Genomic DNA, 15,804 nt, shown 5'->3' on the forward strand with positions numbered 1-15,804 from the left:
AAGCTGACCGTTTTGTATTTTAAACTAACTACAAAGTTATCTTCTAGAAGTTGTAAGTCCTTAGCTTGTGAAGTGCCCAGTAATTCAGTTTGTATATGTCTGTGTCTCTGTGAACGTGTATGTGTGTGATTTCAGGAATGTAGCAATAAGTTCCATATAGCCTTCTGAAATCTTTCTCCTCCAGTTCAAGGTGTAGGTATATATTTACACAAATAAATTGATACTCTTTTGTGATTTGGCATATTGGTGGGAATAAGAGGTTCTCATAATTGTTTCAGAAGGGTTGGGGAGCATGAGCTTAGAAAATGGGAGGAGATAGAGGCAGGGAGGTTCTTTAAACTTTGTGCAAGATGAGAAACAGTAGCTTTTCTTTTTTCTTCTAAAGCAAACTGGCACTGAATTGTAACATACTAATACTCAGAATTGCTTTTCTGATCAGAGACAAGTGCCTCAGATTTTTCAAGGCAACATGAATGATGAAATGTGTTTTAGCAGTTATCTTTAAAAGTAGTTTTATTTTTCAAGTATAAGTCTATAGACTGTTCTTTTTTTCCAGCTGTACAAGAATTTCTCATTGATCCAGGTACGTGATCAATGTGTTTAGTTTCTTTGGGTTATTTATTTTTTTTAAGTGCTTGAGTCATTCTGGTGTGAATGAATGTTTAAAATTTCTGGATTTTGATCTTTAAAACTTGCTGATTTATCAGAACTGCAAAAAACCTGATGTTTGTTCCTTGTTTGGTGGGGCAACCTATTGATTTATGTTGTCTGTTATAGAGGGAAATTCTTCCTCTAGCCTGTAGATAATTAAGTGAATGGTTTGCAGTGTGCCTTAAAAATTATTTGAATGCATTGAGCATGTTTGTCCAGTGAATTTTGGATTGAGTCATAATAATGACTTTGCTTTGATTCTGTGGCTTTTGTCCTCTCCACAAGAATTTGAATTCTCTGTTGCATTTTGTATTTGTGTTCTTAACAGGGGAAGGAATTTTGCATTTTTTACAGAGGTGGGTTTTCCTATCCCCTCTGAATTCCTTCTGTAATTGATACAGCGAAAATCTGTTATTGCAGTGCTTAATTATTTCATAAAAAATTTTTTGGCTTAATCAGAAACAATGACAAAGAATGATAATAAAAAATACGAAAACCTTCCTTCCTTTGAAGAATAGAAATGAGGTGGTCAGGCTCACGCATGCTTTGTACCTGACACACTTACTCTCATGTCATTGTGTATCATGAGTCGGAGATGGAGTTGCTTCAGGTTTATAGATTTTTGTTTTAACAGTTGTGTTGAATTCATTCTCTAGGCATGATGATTCCTGTTGCCTTTGTGGAAAGTGTAGATGAAGGGAAACAAATGCTTTGTTTTGTTTTCAGGAGGCCTGAGATGCTGATGAGAAAAGAGTAGAGGGTGGGCTGAGGAAAATAGTGATAGACCCTCACCTCCAGGCTGAAATTGATGAACAAAGAAATCAATTAAGTGTATTGGTATTTGACTAATAGAAGTCAGACAGCCCAGACTGTCTAGTTATGCCCAAAGGAAAGTACTGAATTCACCTGCAGAATTAGGTGCTTTACCATGTAGAAGCAGCTTAGAGCAATCAGAAAAATCAGTCTTATGATGAGATATAAAAAGAATATAATATCTTTTATTTCTGAAACTTTTCTACATTAAGTTGTGTAGAGCTAAAATTAAGTTTCAAGCACCAGGAGTTAAGAGTTTAGGTGGTTCTGTGGGATCGTTATTCAGGGATGTGTCTAGACCCTGCTGGAGTGGCCGAAGCTGGCAGGAAAAGATCCAGAGCCAGGATTTTTCATCCTAGGATGTCCTCCATAATGGTTCCATGTGGGAGCCCATGATTGAGTTAACAAGTTGTAACACATCCCAGCCGCCTGTCAACTTTAAGAAGAAAAAATGTGCTTATTAACTGCTTTAAAGCAAACACCTGTGCATCCTCACTCCTGTCTCCTTGCCATAAAAAGCAGAGACAGTGCCTTGCTTGCATATTTGAGGTTATAGATAGCACACTGCTTATTGCACAGCAATGACCCAGGCCCTCAGCTATAAACGCCAGGCCTGCGTGGTGTTAGATAGTCTATTATCCCCAAAACAGGGACCAGGCTGGTCTGGTGGTCTGCTTTGTAATGAACATGTCTAAAAAATGTATCTTGTTCCCCTCAGCCCATGACTTCCCTAAAGGTAAACTAAGCCTTAGTACTCATGGTGGAGTCTACAATCTCTGTCTCATCCCTTCTTTCCCCAAGTTCCTGCCTACTATCTCACAACTGTTATTGACTTTTTACTTTGATTATACACAATAAATATGGGAGCATTTGAGAGACTCGTGGATTTGGCTCCCTAATCCCTCTCGCTTTCTTTCCTTTTTCCGCAGTCTTGAGAAATTCATTCCGTGTCGGTAAGACTTCCGCCAGCCAGAACCCACAGTTCCAGGTGAGAAGGATGCAGGCTTTATCCCTCCTACCCGAGGGAGAGAGAGGAGATAATTGAGATATGCTCCCCTGTGGTCCCTTCCTGCCCCAGGGCCACTCCAGTTCACCTGCAGCCTTCTGGCCTCTGCTCACAGGGCCTCTGTCCCAGGATTGACCGCAGCCTTTTATTCCCTTGTCAACATTCCCTGTGCCTTTCAGAGGTTGCTCTCTTCTCTGCAGTTCAACCCTGGCAGATGTGATGGTGGTCAGCGTGCTGATGGGCAGTTACTTGGGGACTCCCAGGAGCCATGCTGATTCTCCTGAGTCATTCGGGGTTACAGAACTGTCAAGCACTGCAGGAAGCCCATTCACGTGAGTTCAACACAGCATTACATCACTTTCATTTTATTTTTGAATTTTCAGTGGAGAAATTATTTGTAGCACACTGTTCCAGATTTTAGGCCGCCTGCTTTCCTCACCACCATTTCCTTGTTGGCTCTGGTGCTTGTTTTAAGAACCAGGTTTCTTCTCTGGTCATTTGTAGCAGCTGGGCTCGCCGAATCCTTGATTTGCATTTGAAGCAGAATGCTTCTTCGTGATGTCAAACTGATTTTCCTTGTCATGTCTGAATATTTCTTGTACACTCAGCAACAGTTTCAAGTGAAATGCTCTTGTCCAATTTCGGTTAACTAATATTTGCTGATCTCCTGCTTTCATGCTGAGGGCAGTTTCTTCTTCCTGTAATAAATGTTAGCAATTTGCATTTACTATGGAAGGTACTAATCCGAGGTACTTTTGTTCTTAACAGTTTTAATACAAATCACCCATTAAAATGTACAGCGGATTTTACTCTATGCCCAGAAATGTGCATCCCAGTCAATCTTAGAATATTTTCTTCCCCCCAACAGGAAACCCAGTACGCATAAGCAGACATTATCAACTTCCCCATCCTCCCCAAGCCCCAGGGAGCCACTCTTCTGTCTCTGTGGATTTGCCTGTGCTGAACATTTCATGCAAATTGAGTCACTTCATGTAAGTGGAACCGTCTATTTTGACTGACTTCTTTCACACTGAGTAACGTTTTCAATGTTTGTCCACGTTGTGGCCTGGGTCAGTACTCTATGCTTTGCTATTGCTGAATAATATTTCACTGTATGGCTGGGCCCCTTTGTTTACCCATTCATCACGTGATAGACATTTGGGTTGTTTCTGTTTTTTGGCTCTGAAAATTAATGGCGAAAAGTAATGGTGAATATTCCTGTAGGAGTTTTTATGTTAACATTTGTTTTCAGTTCTCTTACTTGTGTGCCCAGGAAGCAGAATTGCTGGATCATTCAGAAGCCAAATGTTCAACTCTCTGAGGACGTGCCAGGATGTTTTCCAAAGTGGTCACGCTGTGTTACATCCTCACCAGCAATGGCTGCGGGCTCCGCTTCCTCTGTGTCCTCATTAGTGCTTGTTAATCTTTTTTTGATTTTAACCTATTGTAGTGAATGTGAAGCGGTTTCTCCTAGTTGTTTTGACTTGATTTCCTTTAGAGCTAATGTTATTGAACACCGTTTCATTGTGCTTATTGGCCATTTGTATATTTTCCTTGAAAAATATCTTTTCAGATTCTTTTTTCATTTTTTAATTGAGTTGCCTTTTTATTGTTGAGCTGTGGAATTTTTTTTTTTGATACACAAATTCCTTATCAGATAAATGATTTGAAAAAATTTTCTCCTGAGTGTTGTTTTTTCACTTTCTGGATGGTGTTTTTTGAAGCAAAGTTTTAAAGTTTAATGAACTCCAATTTATCTCTGTTTTCATTTTTCCTTGTGCTTTTGGGGTAATATTTAATATCTGATGTATTTTATTAAAACTTGTATGTATAAAATAACTTAATTCTTAGGACCGTTCTAGGAGATGGGTGCGGTTGTTGTCCCCAGTCTATGCATCGGAGACTGAGATGCAGAGAATTTGACTGACATATTAGTGTCAAAGCTACCCAGTGCTGTGGGAATTCAGACCCTCATGTTTTTCCCTAGCATCTGAGCTCAACACCACCATGCTCCAATCTTTCCAGGAAACGTTAATGAAAAAATCTTTACTTTTTTGATTTCTTGTTAGATTTTTTTCTTATTGGGGACCTCAAATTCTCATTTTCTTTTCGGATATCAGTGTCGATTTATTTTAGGTCTCATGTAGGGAGAAGCATTGCTATCAGTTAACTTCTTTATTACTCACTCTCCAGTGATGATTGTTGCTAGTTGATCTAATCAAGTCATGCTTAAGTCTTTCCTGCTCATGACACTAACAGCAGAGTCATGACTTATAGAATGCTCAAAGAAGAAAGTACTTGATTGATTTTATTTTGCCAACCAATCAAACCAATCAAATAAAACCCTGGTGTTGACACAGACTATAAGCCCTCCAAAATAGGGTCACTGTCTTCATTGTGTTTCATTTGTTGGGTCACAGTGTCTGGATAGTGCCTTGCTGTCCAGCAGTTTTGTGAGGATACGGTGCTCGTGAATCATTGTAAGGACAGAATTTTGACAACAGACTGTGTTGTTCATTTCACGACGGAAAAGGTAATATAGAATTACTGTTCAGATCTGTTTTAAAATTAAGCTTTGAATTTTGAGAATAGTTCAAGAAGCCATACAAAGCTCTTTTTCACTAATTTTAGATCTATCTTAGACACATTATGTTTACATAGCAGAGTAACTTATCAAGTAGATTTGACAAAGGAGTGTTATATTGATTATTTGTTTTAGTTGAAATATTCTACCAGGGATAAAGTCATAAGTGCCCATAAATGAACAAATATATTTGTATTTCTATGCAACATGGGAGCAGACTACATATGTTTCTATATAATATATATGACTGTGTGTTTTAATCTTTCTGTCAGTGTTTTAATAGTTTTTCAGCAATTTTGTAACTTTAGAATTCTTCTAAAAAAATCACCCCCAATTCTAGTGCAGTTTGTACTGTGTATCCTGTCTTATGCATGGGATTCCACTGTCCCCTCAGTGAGGAATTTCCTCTCCTATTGTGTTAGGAGCAGAGTTAAAGGAACTGTGATTTCTAGGCCTTTGCTCTCCATGTGTTTGCAGTTGGCTCTCAGTCACGATTTTCCCTTTCCAGAGTTTTCATTGTTAAATTAGAATTTCTGAAAATAACTATTAATATGTTGCATTGGTCTCCCTAGAAACTTGACGTCTTTGTGCTTTTCAGTTTTCAATTTATGAAAAATGCAAATGCACTCTTGTTTTTAAGTTGTCCTTTTTCAATAGATATTTATCTCTTAATTGATAGAATAATTTTTCCCAATGAATGAATTGGTGTGCATGTTTTAAAGGATAACTTACTTTTTATTTTTCTTATTGTAACAGTAATATTCATTGTAGAGAATTTAGTAAATAAGGATTAACACAGTAATAACTTCACAATGGCCTCTAATCTCACCTGGAGATACAGTTGTAAGGTTTGAAATTGAGAATTATAAGTCCTCTCAAATTTTTCTTTTTCAAGTACGTATAGGTTACTGAGATCCTCGAATTCCCATATGAATTGTAGCAGCAGATAGTCAGTTTCTGCAGAGGAGCCCGCTGGGATTGTGATCGAGACCACGTTGAATATACGGATCGCTCTGGGGAGCACTGCCATTCCAAGAGCACTTTCTTTTGATAGGGGAATGTGTGTGGAGTGTCTGTCCTGGTATTTAGGTCTTCTTTAACTTTTTTTTTCAACAATGCTTTGAGTTTACAGAGTATTATTTTACTTTAATTATCTTTGCCTTTATATTGAGGACAAGTGTGCAAGGTACTGGGATCAGAAGTGTATTTGAGCCCCGCAACTTGCTGCCACCATGGACGCTGCGCTCTTGCTTCACCCGCTGTACAATCTTGCACAGAATACGACCTCAGTAACTCTCTCTTGAATGAATGATTATATGATTGTTGGATGATGCTTGAGAGTCCTTGTGATGATTTTTTTCCCCAGCCTTTCCCCAGTTCTTAACTATGCCCTTTCTCTTCCTAAACTCCAGCCTGGGTTTCAGCCTGCCTGTGGCATTGATTTTCCTTGTCTGTGGACTCTTCCTTTCACTGGTTCCCGATAATGTTACATGTGGGCTGTGGAAACTTGCTAGATGTCAAGAAAGAGCTAATCCATTGTAGGCCAGTATTTTTAGAGTTTGTTATAGTTTTATTGATTGAAATTAAATGAGGCTGCCCCCTGAGCCCTCCCATGAGCACTTTTGACCTTCCTACAGCTGATACTGCTCTAGTTGCTGCATGTGCCCTTTCCCCAGCCTTGATTTTGTAATTGAATAAGTCACAATCACTGGAGCCCTCTCTTTAAAAGATAAAGAGAACATTTGCTCCTTTTCCCTGTTTGGGGACTTCAATGAGATGAGATCCCAGATAAAGAATGGAGCCCCACCTCTTTCTGACCCCCGCTGTTTCTGTTCCTTTCTTCAGGGGAAAAGAGTACAATTCAACAGTATAAAGATTGATTGTGAGCTAATGAGATAGACAAGACAACCGATCATTTATTAAATAACCTTTCATGATAGAAACAAATGTATTATACACACAAACAGCACACAAAGCACTGTAGTACCATGGTTACAATCGTGGGTCCGAGTTCGTGTCCTGCTCTGGAGAGACCAGTCCTGTGAGATGGAGAACTGGTAAGTTGGCTTAGCCTCTCCAGAACTGGTTTTCTGTCCTGCAGAGACGGGGCTCGCTAGGCGTCCCCCCCGTAGAGGTGCTGTGGGGTGTAAATGACGCGCGTGGGCAGCCTGAGCACAGCTGCTCATTCCTCGTAAGTGCAGGGTAGCATAGCTTTTGCGGTGATGGCTTTATGACCGCCCCATGTAGACTGTCAGTGCTCTGAAGGGATGCCTTGTGGTTTGGAGATGGGATTCTCACTTCTGTAAATACCCAAGTATAGTGTTATTGGGTCCTGCTGATTTCAGTCTATTCTTTAGAAAGTACATATTGTAGATATATTTTTCAAGCATGCGTGCTTTTTTTCTTTTACTATTTAAAGTTCTACCCTCTCATCTCTTGGTGTTACTTTTCATGGAATCCAGGAAACAGTCCTAAGCTACCTGCCTCTTCACACTTTTCCGTGGTGGTTTCCTTCCCTGATTAGAAGAGGGTTTTGCATAGGAAATTTTATTTGTTCCCCTTTTCTTGGAGTCTCTCTCTCTGTCTGCCCATCTCTCACCTCTCAATCTGTCCATTTCTCAACCCACTGCTTCTTCTGACATGTTCCAAAACGCATTTCAGGTAGCTTACAGAAGAACAGATACCAAAGAAACAGGTGAGAAAATGGGGCCCAGTTCAGACAGTGAGGCTAGGAGGCGAGCCTGTGTGAGGGTTGCAGGCGTGAGACACATGCCTCTGCCATGTGACTTATAAGATCGACAGCAGCAGTGTGCTTCAAGCTCCCAGCAGACACAGGGAAGCAGGATTTGAGGGAGATGCTTACTGGCTGTGAAATAAATAAGTGACTTAGGAGAAGCCCAGCCTTTCCAGCTACTAAGGCTTAGGAGAATATTTTGAGTGTCTTCCAAAATCAGAGTATGGCATCTTTTCTTTTTTCAGAGTTCTATGTATAGTTGGTTACATTCTATACCTGGAAATTTCTCCAAAACTGCTTCCCACGTGAGTCCCATGGCTCGGGGATTGGGTGGTTCTGCTCATTGATGGGGGTTGGCCAGAAACAGAAAATGAGAGCCTCAAAGGGGCCTGGGATTTGTCAGTTATGTTTTGTCAGTGCTGTAGGGTTCAAGAAATGCTTTCACCGTTTCTCTCCATCTGAGGCGGCAGCGTAATCTCTTACCAGCATCAGGAGCTCAGGGCCACGGGATGGTGGGGGCTGACTGCACTGCCGTCAAGACAGCTGAGCTAGTCACTGCAGGTGTGGTTCTTTTACATACTGCATTTCATGTTCTTTACTAGAATGTTTCAACAGGGAGTTAATTAACTGAGTTAATTAACATTTAATAAATAAGATCTTTGTTGAAAAGACAGTTATAGGCAGAATATAAGCTGTGAAGTCTTTAAAAACGGTTTCATTACTGAAATTTCATTTGGGGAGATACACGGTTTATCTTATATATGGCTCTCTTTTAAAGTAACAAAGAAACAAGACAGAAAAGGCAGAGGATGATTTCTGTTCTTCCTCTCGGCTTGCAGGTGCCCTCACCCCCAGTAGCATCAATCAAGACACCAGCACTGACACTGGCCGTGCTCAGAACTGCCTCAGCCCTGAAGACACTGCTGACAAATAGAAGGGGGCCACGCCCTGTTACAGCAGGTGCTCTCACTTTGTGGGTCCTTATGTAACTTCGTGGTGTTAATCAGGATCGCCCGTCCTACATTGTGTGATGCTGCTGCTTTGTCTCCTAGTTACTTGTTTCTCTAAGTATTCTTGTATTATTCTCCAATGCATAGTACTACACACCTAAAAATGCTTTTTTTCAGATGAAAAAGAATGTGCATTTAAAATAATAACTCTGAAAAAGGGGGCAAAAAAGGCTATCCTTGTCCTGCTATTCAAAGATAATAATTAACACGTTAACGTATATTTTCATCAGTGTGGATCACCTCTGTCATAAAAAACCAGAGAGCACTCTGTGACTGTTTACTGTGTGGACACCTCCATTTTCCATTCGGCTTTTTATATGTTTTTCTACAATATTCTATCTCCTCTGGCATGATTTTTGATGACCAGTATAGCATTCTGTCTTGTGGAGGCATTGTCCATTTTACTTCGGACTTAAATAAACTTTTAAATTCCAAGTATACTTAACTGAAATACTGAAAAGAGAACTGTGGTGGTAGAGGAAGGCCCTACCTCCCTTCCCCTTATTTCCGAAGAGTAAAAACTGTTGAAAATTTGATATATATGTTTCATGACCTTTATGCCTATGACATACATATATACACACATATGAGAATTCCATGTATACGTGTGTGTATATATGCTTTATTTAAAAATGAGACCATACTATATGTTTTTCTGCAGCTCGCTTTAATCACTCAGGTGTATATCATAGACGTCCTCCCACTCCAGACTCACAAGGTCCTTTCAGATAGAGTGGAGGGGTCTCCTGATTTGCGGGTGTGGTCTCTTTCCCACGCACACCTTTGGTGAGAGAATGCTGTGGACAAGGCCCTGGACCACGGCAAAACGCCGGCTCCCTCATTGCTCGCAGCTCGTCGTGATTTAACGCATCATTGTCTTGATGGTGGACAGTTAAGTTTTCTCCATTTTCCACTGTCAGAAAGGATATTTGACTGGCATCCTTCTTGTACAGACATTCCTGTGATCTTTTATGAGTATTCCTTTAGTTAAGGCTTCTGGAAATTTAGTCCCTGGATGTGACATTTACATTCATCACAGACTCCATTCAAGTAACTCTAGAAATTCCTTCCATAGGGGAATGAAAAGATGCACAATTACTTATGTAACCAATTCTCTATTGCTGGATATGATTTCACTTCAGTTTTTCTTCCCACCATTGTAAACAGTGCTGTGTAAATGCCCTGATGGGTACATCTTTTTGGACTAAATTTGTTTTTTCCTAGAGGAAACGATTCGTAGAAGTGGTGTTGAGTCAGTGTGTACGTACGTTTTTCAGAGTTTACATATCCATTGACATGTCGTCCTCTGAAAATGTCGCTCATGGTTTCTTCTCCCACAGATGGACACTAGATAGAATATCTTTTAAAAATATTTGCCAATATGATGAGCAAAAGTGCTTTTTCATTGTTTTAGTTTGCATTTGATGACCAGTGAGGTATTGAGCATTTTTCACTCATTAGCCATTTGACTTTTTTAAAATGAATGATTCCTTTTATCCTTTGCACACATTTAAGTGGGGGAGCTTCTTGTTGCTTTGTGACAGCTCTTTGTATGTTATGAACATTAACTTTTTGTCTTCAACAACATGTATCACAGAGCTTTTTCTTGTCATTTCTTGCCTTTCATTTTGTTTAGGAGGATTTTAATTTTGGTAGTGTCTCAAAATATTCTTATGATAATAAATGTATTCCTTATGTATTTTATCTCTGAAATTATTCTTAAAAATAATTTCTTATACTGGAATAAATCTCCTCTGTAGGTTTTTTTTAATCTCTAAGATGGAGATGATAATAGTACTTGTTAATGTAAGGGTAAGTTGAGTTAATAAGAACAAAGTGTTGTATTTGCTGTTATTAGTACTTTTTTATATTTACATCACTGTCTGTAAATTATCTTGTGGTCCTTATGAGAGGAATAGTATTTATTCTTTCTAGGTGATTGTCTGATTGTCTCAGGACAATTACTGAAGTCATACTTTTCTCTTTGATTTGAAATCCCACCTTTACAAAATACTTATGTACACTAGAGTCTCTTTTTGAGCTCATGGTTCCCTTCTGTCAATCTGCCTTTCTTACTCCAGCACCATAACTTACATATTGTAAAAATTTATTTAACAATTGGCAGTCTGAATTTTTTTTCATTCTTTTCTTCCATCCCAAATTTTCTTGTCTAGTATTATGATTTTATTATTCCTGAAGAATTCCAAAATATTTTGTTCAAGTTAAAAAAAAATCAGATTGGAGTTGTCATGGGAGTTTTCAGTAAGTTTTGAATTATTCTGATGAGAACTTACATCTTTACAAAACTGCTTTCCTCCATGCAATTTGTTGATGTCTCTACATTCTCACCTCTTACTTTACCCCTCAGTACAGCCCTGAAGTTTCTCCATTTAGAACATGGGCATTATTTTTTAACTTATTCCAGATTATAGTTTATGTTTTTGTCAATTTTGTAAGTGAAAATTTTTTGCTATTATATTTTTAAACGCTTAAAACTGAAATTTAGAAAGGAAGATTCGGTTTGTAAATACTCACTTTGTAATTTGTCATTTAAAATTGTAAGTATTAAGTAGTTGTTCCAGAATCCTTTCTTTTTTGTTTTTAAAAATTTGTGTCGAAGATTCTCAAAATGTTCATAGCTAAGTAGTATAGGTGGGGAGACAGATGGAGAGAGGTAGTGTGGCTCATGTACAAACTGTGAGCAGTTTCATGGCTGCCTTTAGGCTGGAGAAACCACAGAAGAGCCCAGGTTAGACAAGGAATGGCTTTGTATGCACTTGAAAGCCAGCTTTCCTGCCTGTATGGTGAAGCCTGGTGGGCGTGGCAGGTAGATGATCAAGGTCTGATCAAGGTCATTTGCTGCACAGAGCGCTGTGTCTGTGAGAAATGCTGACCATTGCCATGGCAAATGCTTGGTGCCAGGAACAATGCAGGGGAGCTGGGGAGCCTGTGTTAAGGATTTTCCAGTCCTGGGAGTGGGAAGATCAGACTCTGCATTCAGATCTGAGTTTGAATTAATCCTCTTTAGCTTACTGGACCTCTGACTTTTGTCAAGTTATGCATCCTGTTTGAACTCCTGCTTTGTTGTCTCTCAAAACAGAAGAATTACAGCCTGCTGCTAGAGTGTTTGATCAGGGTAAATGATTTGTGTCTATAAGATGCCACGTACAGTCACAAGCTCAGTGAGCAATGAGCTGTCCCCTCTTCTCCTGCAACTCAGTGCTCGATAAGTCATCAGCAGAAAGCGAGTCCCTAATTTGTATGTGGTGCAAGGAAGAACAAAACTAACGTCTTGCCTTTCCCTGGCAGTATTCTTACTTCTTTGCTTCATGTACCTCTTTCCTCCTTCACTCTCCCCTTTCACCTCCTCCACCAAGAGCCCGAGACTCTCTCAGAACACTAGATTCAAATTATTTAAATGTTGGCTCATTCCCATGAAATGACAGTGACTTAAAAAAACTGTACACATCCCAGAATTCATTGTATTTGATTTACACACACACACACGTGCACACACACACACACACACACATCAGGCTACCTCCCATTTACTGAGGGAGAAGGGCCACTTTTTCTGAGTTTTCATTTACTCAGCGTGAGAGCAGTCTCTTAAGCAGAATTTCACCTGGCTTCGTGCATGGTTTTTTAAATTGGATTTCTGCTTTTTGTCCATAAAAATATTCTCCTATTAGAAGACAGGAAGTGGAGACATAGATATTCTGCTGAGATATTGGTGTTATCATATTTGAGTTTTAATGGACATAAGGCGGCATAGAGTCATACATTATTATGGATGAGAATCCATGATGATGTAACTTGGACAAGAATCTGGGTCTCCTGCCATCGTGTCCATGCGGGTGAAGAGGCAACTGGGTAGGGGATGGCAGGGAACCTTCTTGCTTGAGTTCCAGGTTCTTGTTAGTTTTCATTGCTCAGCTGCCTTTAGTTTATGTCCATGAGGCCTCTCATGGGAAGGTCACTATGTCCTGAGAGACTGAGTTACTAATCAGCAGAAAGCTCTGGACCCACTCATATTTTCCAGAGTTTTTCTGCTGACCTGCTGACACTTTATATAAATGAGACCTAACAAACCACTGGATATAAAATCCTTATTGTTATCATTTGCCCTCGAGTTCCATAGGAATGGGGTGCTGTCTCAGGCTGTCTAAGGCTAGATCTGAACAAAGATAGGGTGATAGGCTCTGCTGCTGGACCCTCCCCAGTCGAATGGGATTTCCACCTTAGTTTTTAGAATCAGGCAGATGAGTTCAAATCTTGTCTTTACCAGTTATTAGCTTTGTGACCTTGGGGAAATAACTACTTTTTTGGTTCCAATTTTCTTTATCTGTAAATAAGTTCAGTATTTATTTTAGGGTTTTTGTTTTAGAATTGAATGTGCTAATTCCCTAATTTATTCCTAAAATACTGATCACATGGTTCTATGCTGGTGCCTTAGTAGTTGATTGCTAAGGGACTCAACAGTGAGAATGGGGATGGGGCCCCCTGGATCATACAGCTTATATTCCAGGATATGCTTGTAAAAGACAAGATTGCAGTGGATTTTTAGTAAATGTCCATTCCTTTCCTAATCCCCATTGATTGTGTATATATCTTTATACTAATATATGAACAATTTTTTTTGCAGTTTAAATCTCTTTGTAGTATTTAAAGAATGTAGCTATAACAAAAATACGTGAAATAAAATGACTTGACTTTTATTTTCCTTTCAATAAGCAAAACAAAATAAAATAGAAAAGAAAAGAAAAAGTATTGAAGGAGTAGAAATAATTTTATTTCCGTGGAATCAACTCCCTATGTTAGGTTTTTCTATTGTGTTGTTCAACATCATATAAAATTGACAGGTTGTGACTTCAGTGTTGATAGCTAGGTGAGTATAGTTTCTTTTTGTGGTTGTCTTTGATGAATTATTTGCACTAGATCATAAATGATGTGCATGTTACATATTGGAAACGAGGAAACATTGGAGACATACTACCTCCAATGCAGTCATTTTGTTACCGAGTCCAAACTCGTTCTGCTCGCCGCATGACAGGCCAATAAACCGGGAGATGAGGTGTTGGAGCAAGGAATAGTGACTTCACTTGCAATGCTGGCAGACCCAGAAGACGGCAGACTGATGTCCTGGAGAACTATCTTCCCCAAGTAAGAATTCAGTCTCCTTTTATACTAAAAAGGGGGGGGGTTGTGGTTGGTTGTTGCATACTTCTTGCTTTATGAATTGTTTGTCCTTTGAATCCGCTGTTCTTGCAGCTGTCCATGTGGATCAAATCATGGTACCCCTGTAAAACCTCCAAAAAAACAAAGGCTATTCTCTATTATGCAACTTGCCATCTCTACAGAAGTGCAGATGAGCTAACATTTTTAAAGATCAGAGCCAGGAGAATAGGCTTTCCTGCAGATTTCAGGCTAAAGGCAACTTTCTTTTTCAAATGGTGCAGAGCTACCAAGTCTGAGCCTAGGAAACAGGGCACAGGTTTAAACTCAAAGGAACAGATTTAACATAGGATAAAAACTGTTACATTTTATTACAATTCCGTTTCCAGCTTCATAGATAATATTAGTAAGAAATATGAGCAATTTTGTATTTTTGCTTCTTAATAACCGATAAGTGTACCAACTATATTTTGTGAGCAGGGATGCTGTGCAGGCATTGGGGTGACAGCAAACTCTTGTAGGGGGTGGCCGACCCTGCAACATCTCTGATGCCCCGTGAGTGTTGGTGAGGGTCCCCGTAGCCAGGGGCTCTCTTCAGGAACCAGCATATGGGCATTGACCTCTGGAGACCTCTTTTTCGGCTGCAGGAATTTTTTCAGATATTGAGATTGAAAAATCACTCCAGCTGGGAATAATTAGGGAAAAAAAAGAAAAGGAAAAGGGTTTGGAGTAGAGTAGAAGAGTAGGACTTAAGATCACGGAGCCTGAGTGCTTGGCAGCGGGGCCTCGGGAGAGAGGGGAGCAGAGGTGGGGAGGGGCCTGGCTCCGGAACCAGCTCCTGTAATTGTCCCTGCACACAAGCCACATAGCTTTAAATTGGCCTGGGCCACCTCTCTGGGCTGGATATCACCCTGGGCAGAACCGTGGTATCTGTAAAGTAAAATGACTTCACAACTATTGCACAGAGCTGCAGGTGTAAGAGAGCCTAAGCCTGTCTCAGAGTGCAGGGGACAAGCGGAAAGGAATGGCAAAATTTCCACTGACAATTGAAATTTTGTTAAATAGCCTGCTACAGTTGTTTGCATCACTTGAATGAATGCAGGCATATTTCTGTGGGCATTTATAGGTTCACTGAACCCCACCAGCCCCTCTTGCCCCCATCGGAGATGGGCTTTCTCAAGCACAGTGCCCCTCCTGCTTGGGTGGAAAACGCTGCTGGTCCTTGCCTGGGGCCGGGCTGCTGCAGGGCACTGAATCCCCGAGGCACGGCCTGTGAGACACGACAGGAATATCTCTGCTCTTGACTGGGTGCCTCCGTTTCCCCTGCAGTGTAAAAATGCCGGTGACTGAGTTAGAAGCATGCTTCCAAGCTGTCCATGTCCTTGGCATCCAGAAGCGGAGCCTGGAAGCTTTCGAATTTATCCAGAATGCGGTTTACATTCACCTTCAGCAGGTGAGTGTATGTCCTTACACAAGTGGAGGAATTACTGCAGTTTTCCTGGAACTTTCTCACTACAAGTCCATTTGATTTTTCTGTGCTAGGATTCAGTATGGCCTGCTAAAAACTCTGGAGTGAGATCTTGAAACCCTGATGAAGAGCATTATTTATTTCATTTCTCTATATGATACTCTTTTACTTTTAAAATTCAGAATTTTTGGTTGTTTCAAAAATTTTTTGGGGGGGTTGGAGAATCATGTTTACTCTTACCATCTTTGCAACCCGTTGCTTTGTGCCTCTCACCTGTCTTCTGTCACTTGTGAGGCGGTTCCATTTGTGACCCTGTCCGGGTTGTTCATGTTATAAAACATAAAGCCTGTAAAAGTACAGTCC

General features: G+C 40.0%; 1 protein-coding gene across 1 annotated transcript in view; it reads left to right on the forward strand.

Moving 5' to 3' along the window:
• Nucleotides 1-15,330, forward strand: part of LOC140698397 (uncharacterized) — a 39,828-nt gene extending 24,498 nt beyond the window's left edge. Inside the window, exons 5-13 of the mRNA XM_072968736.1 lie at nt 557-583; nt 2,394-2,452; nt 2,671-2,802; nt 3,339-3,462; nt 8,034-8,093; nt 8,192-8,349; nt 8,628-8,748; nt 13,852-13,961; nt 15,303-15,330. Of these exons, the coding sequence (XP_072824837.1) occupies nt 557-583; nt 2,394-2,452; nt 2,671-2,745 (161 nt within the window). The 3' untranslated portion in view covers nt 2,746-2,802; nt 3,339-3,462; nt 8,034-8,093; ... (2 more) ...; nt 13,852-13,961; nt 15,303-15,330. The remainder of the gene's footprint in view (nt 1-556; nt 584-2,393; nt 2,453-2,670; nt 2,803-3,338; nt 3,463-8,033; nt 8,094-8,191; nt 8,350-8,627; nt 8,749-13,851; nt 13,962-15,302) is intronic.
• Nucleotides 15,331-15,804: the final 474 nt, after the last annotated feature.

Source organism: Vicugna pacos, chromosome 9, assembly GCF_048564905.1.
Source record: "Vicugna pacos chromosome 9, VicPac4, whole genome shotgun sequence".
Taxonomy (NCBI): Eukaryota; Metazoa; Chordata; class Mammalia; order Artiodactyla; family Camelidae; genus Vicugna; species Vicugna pacos.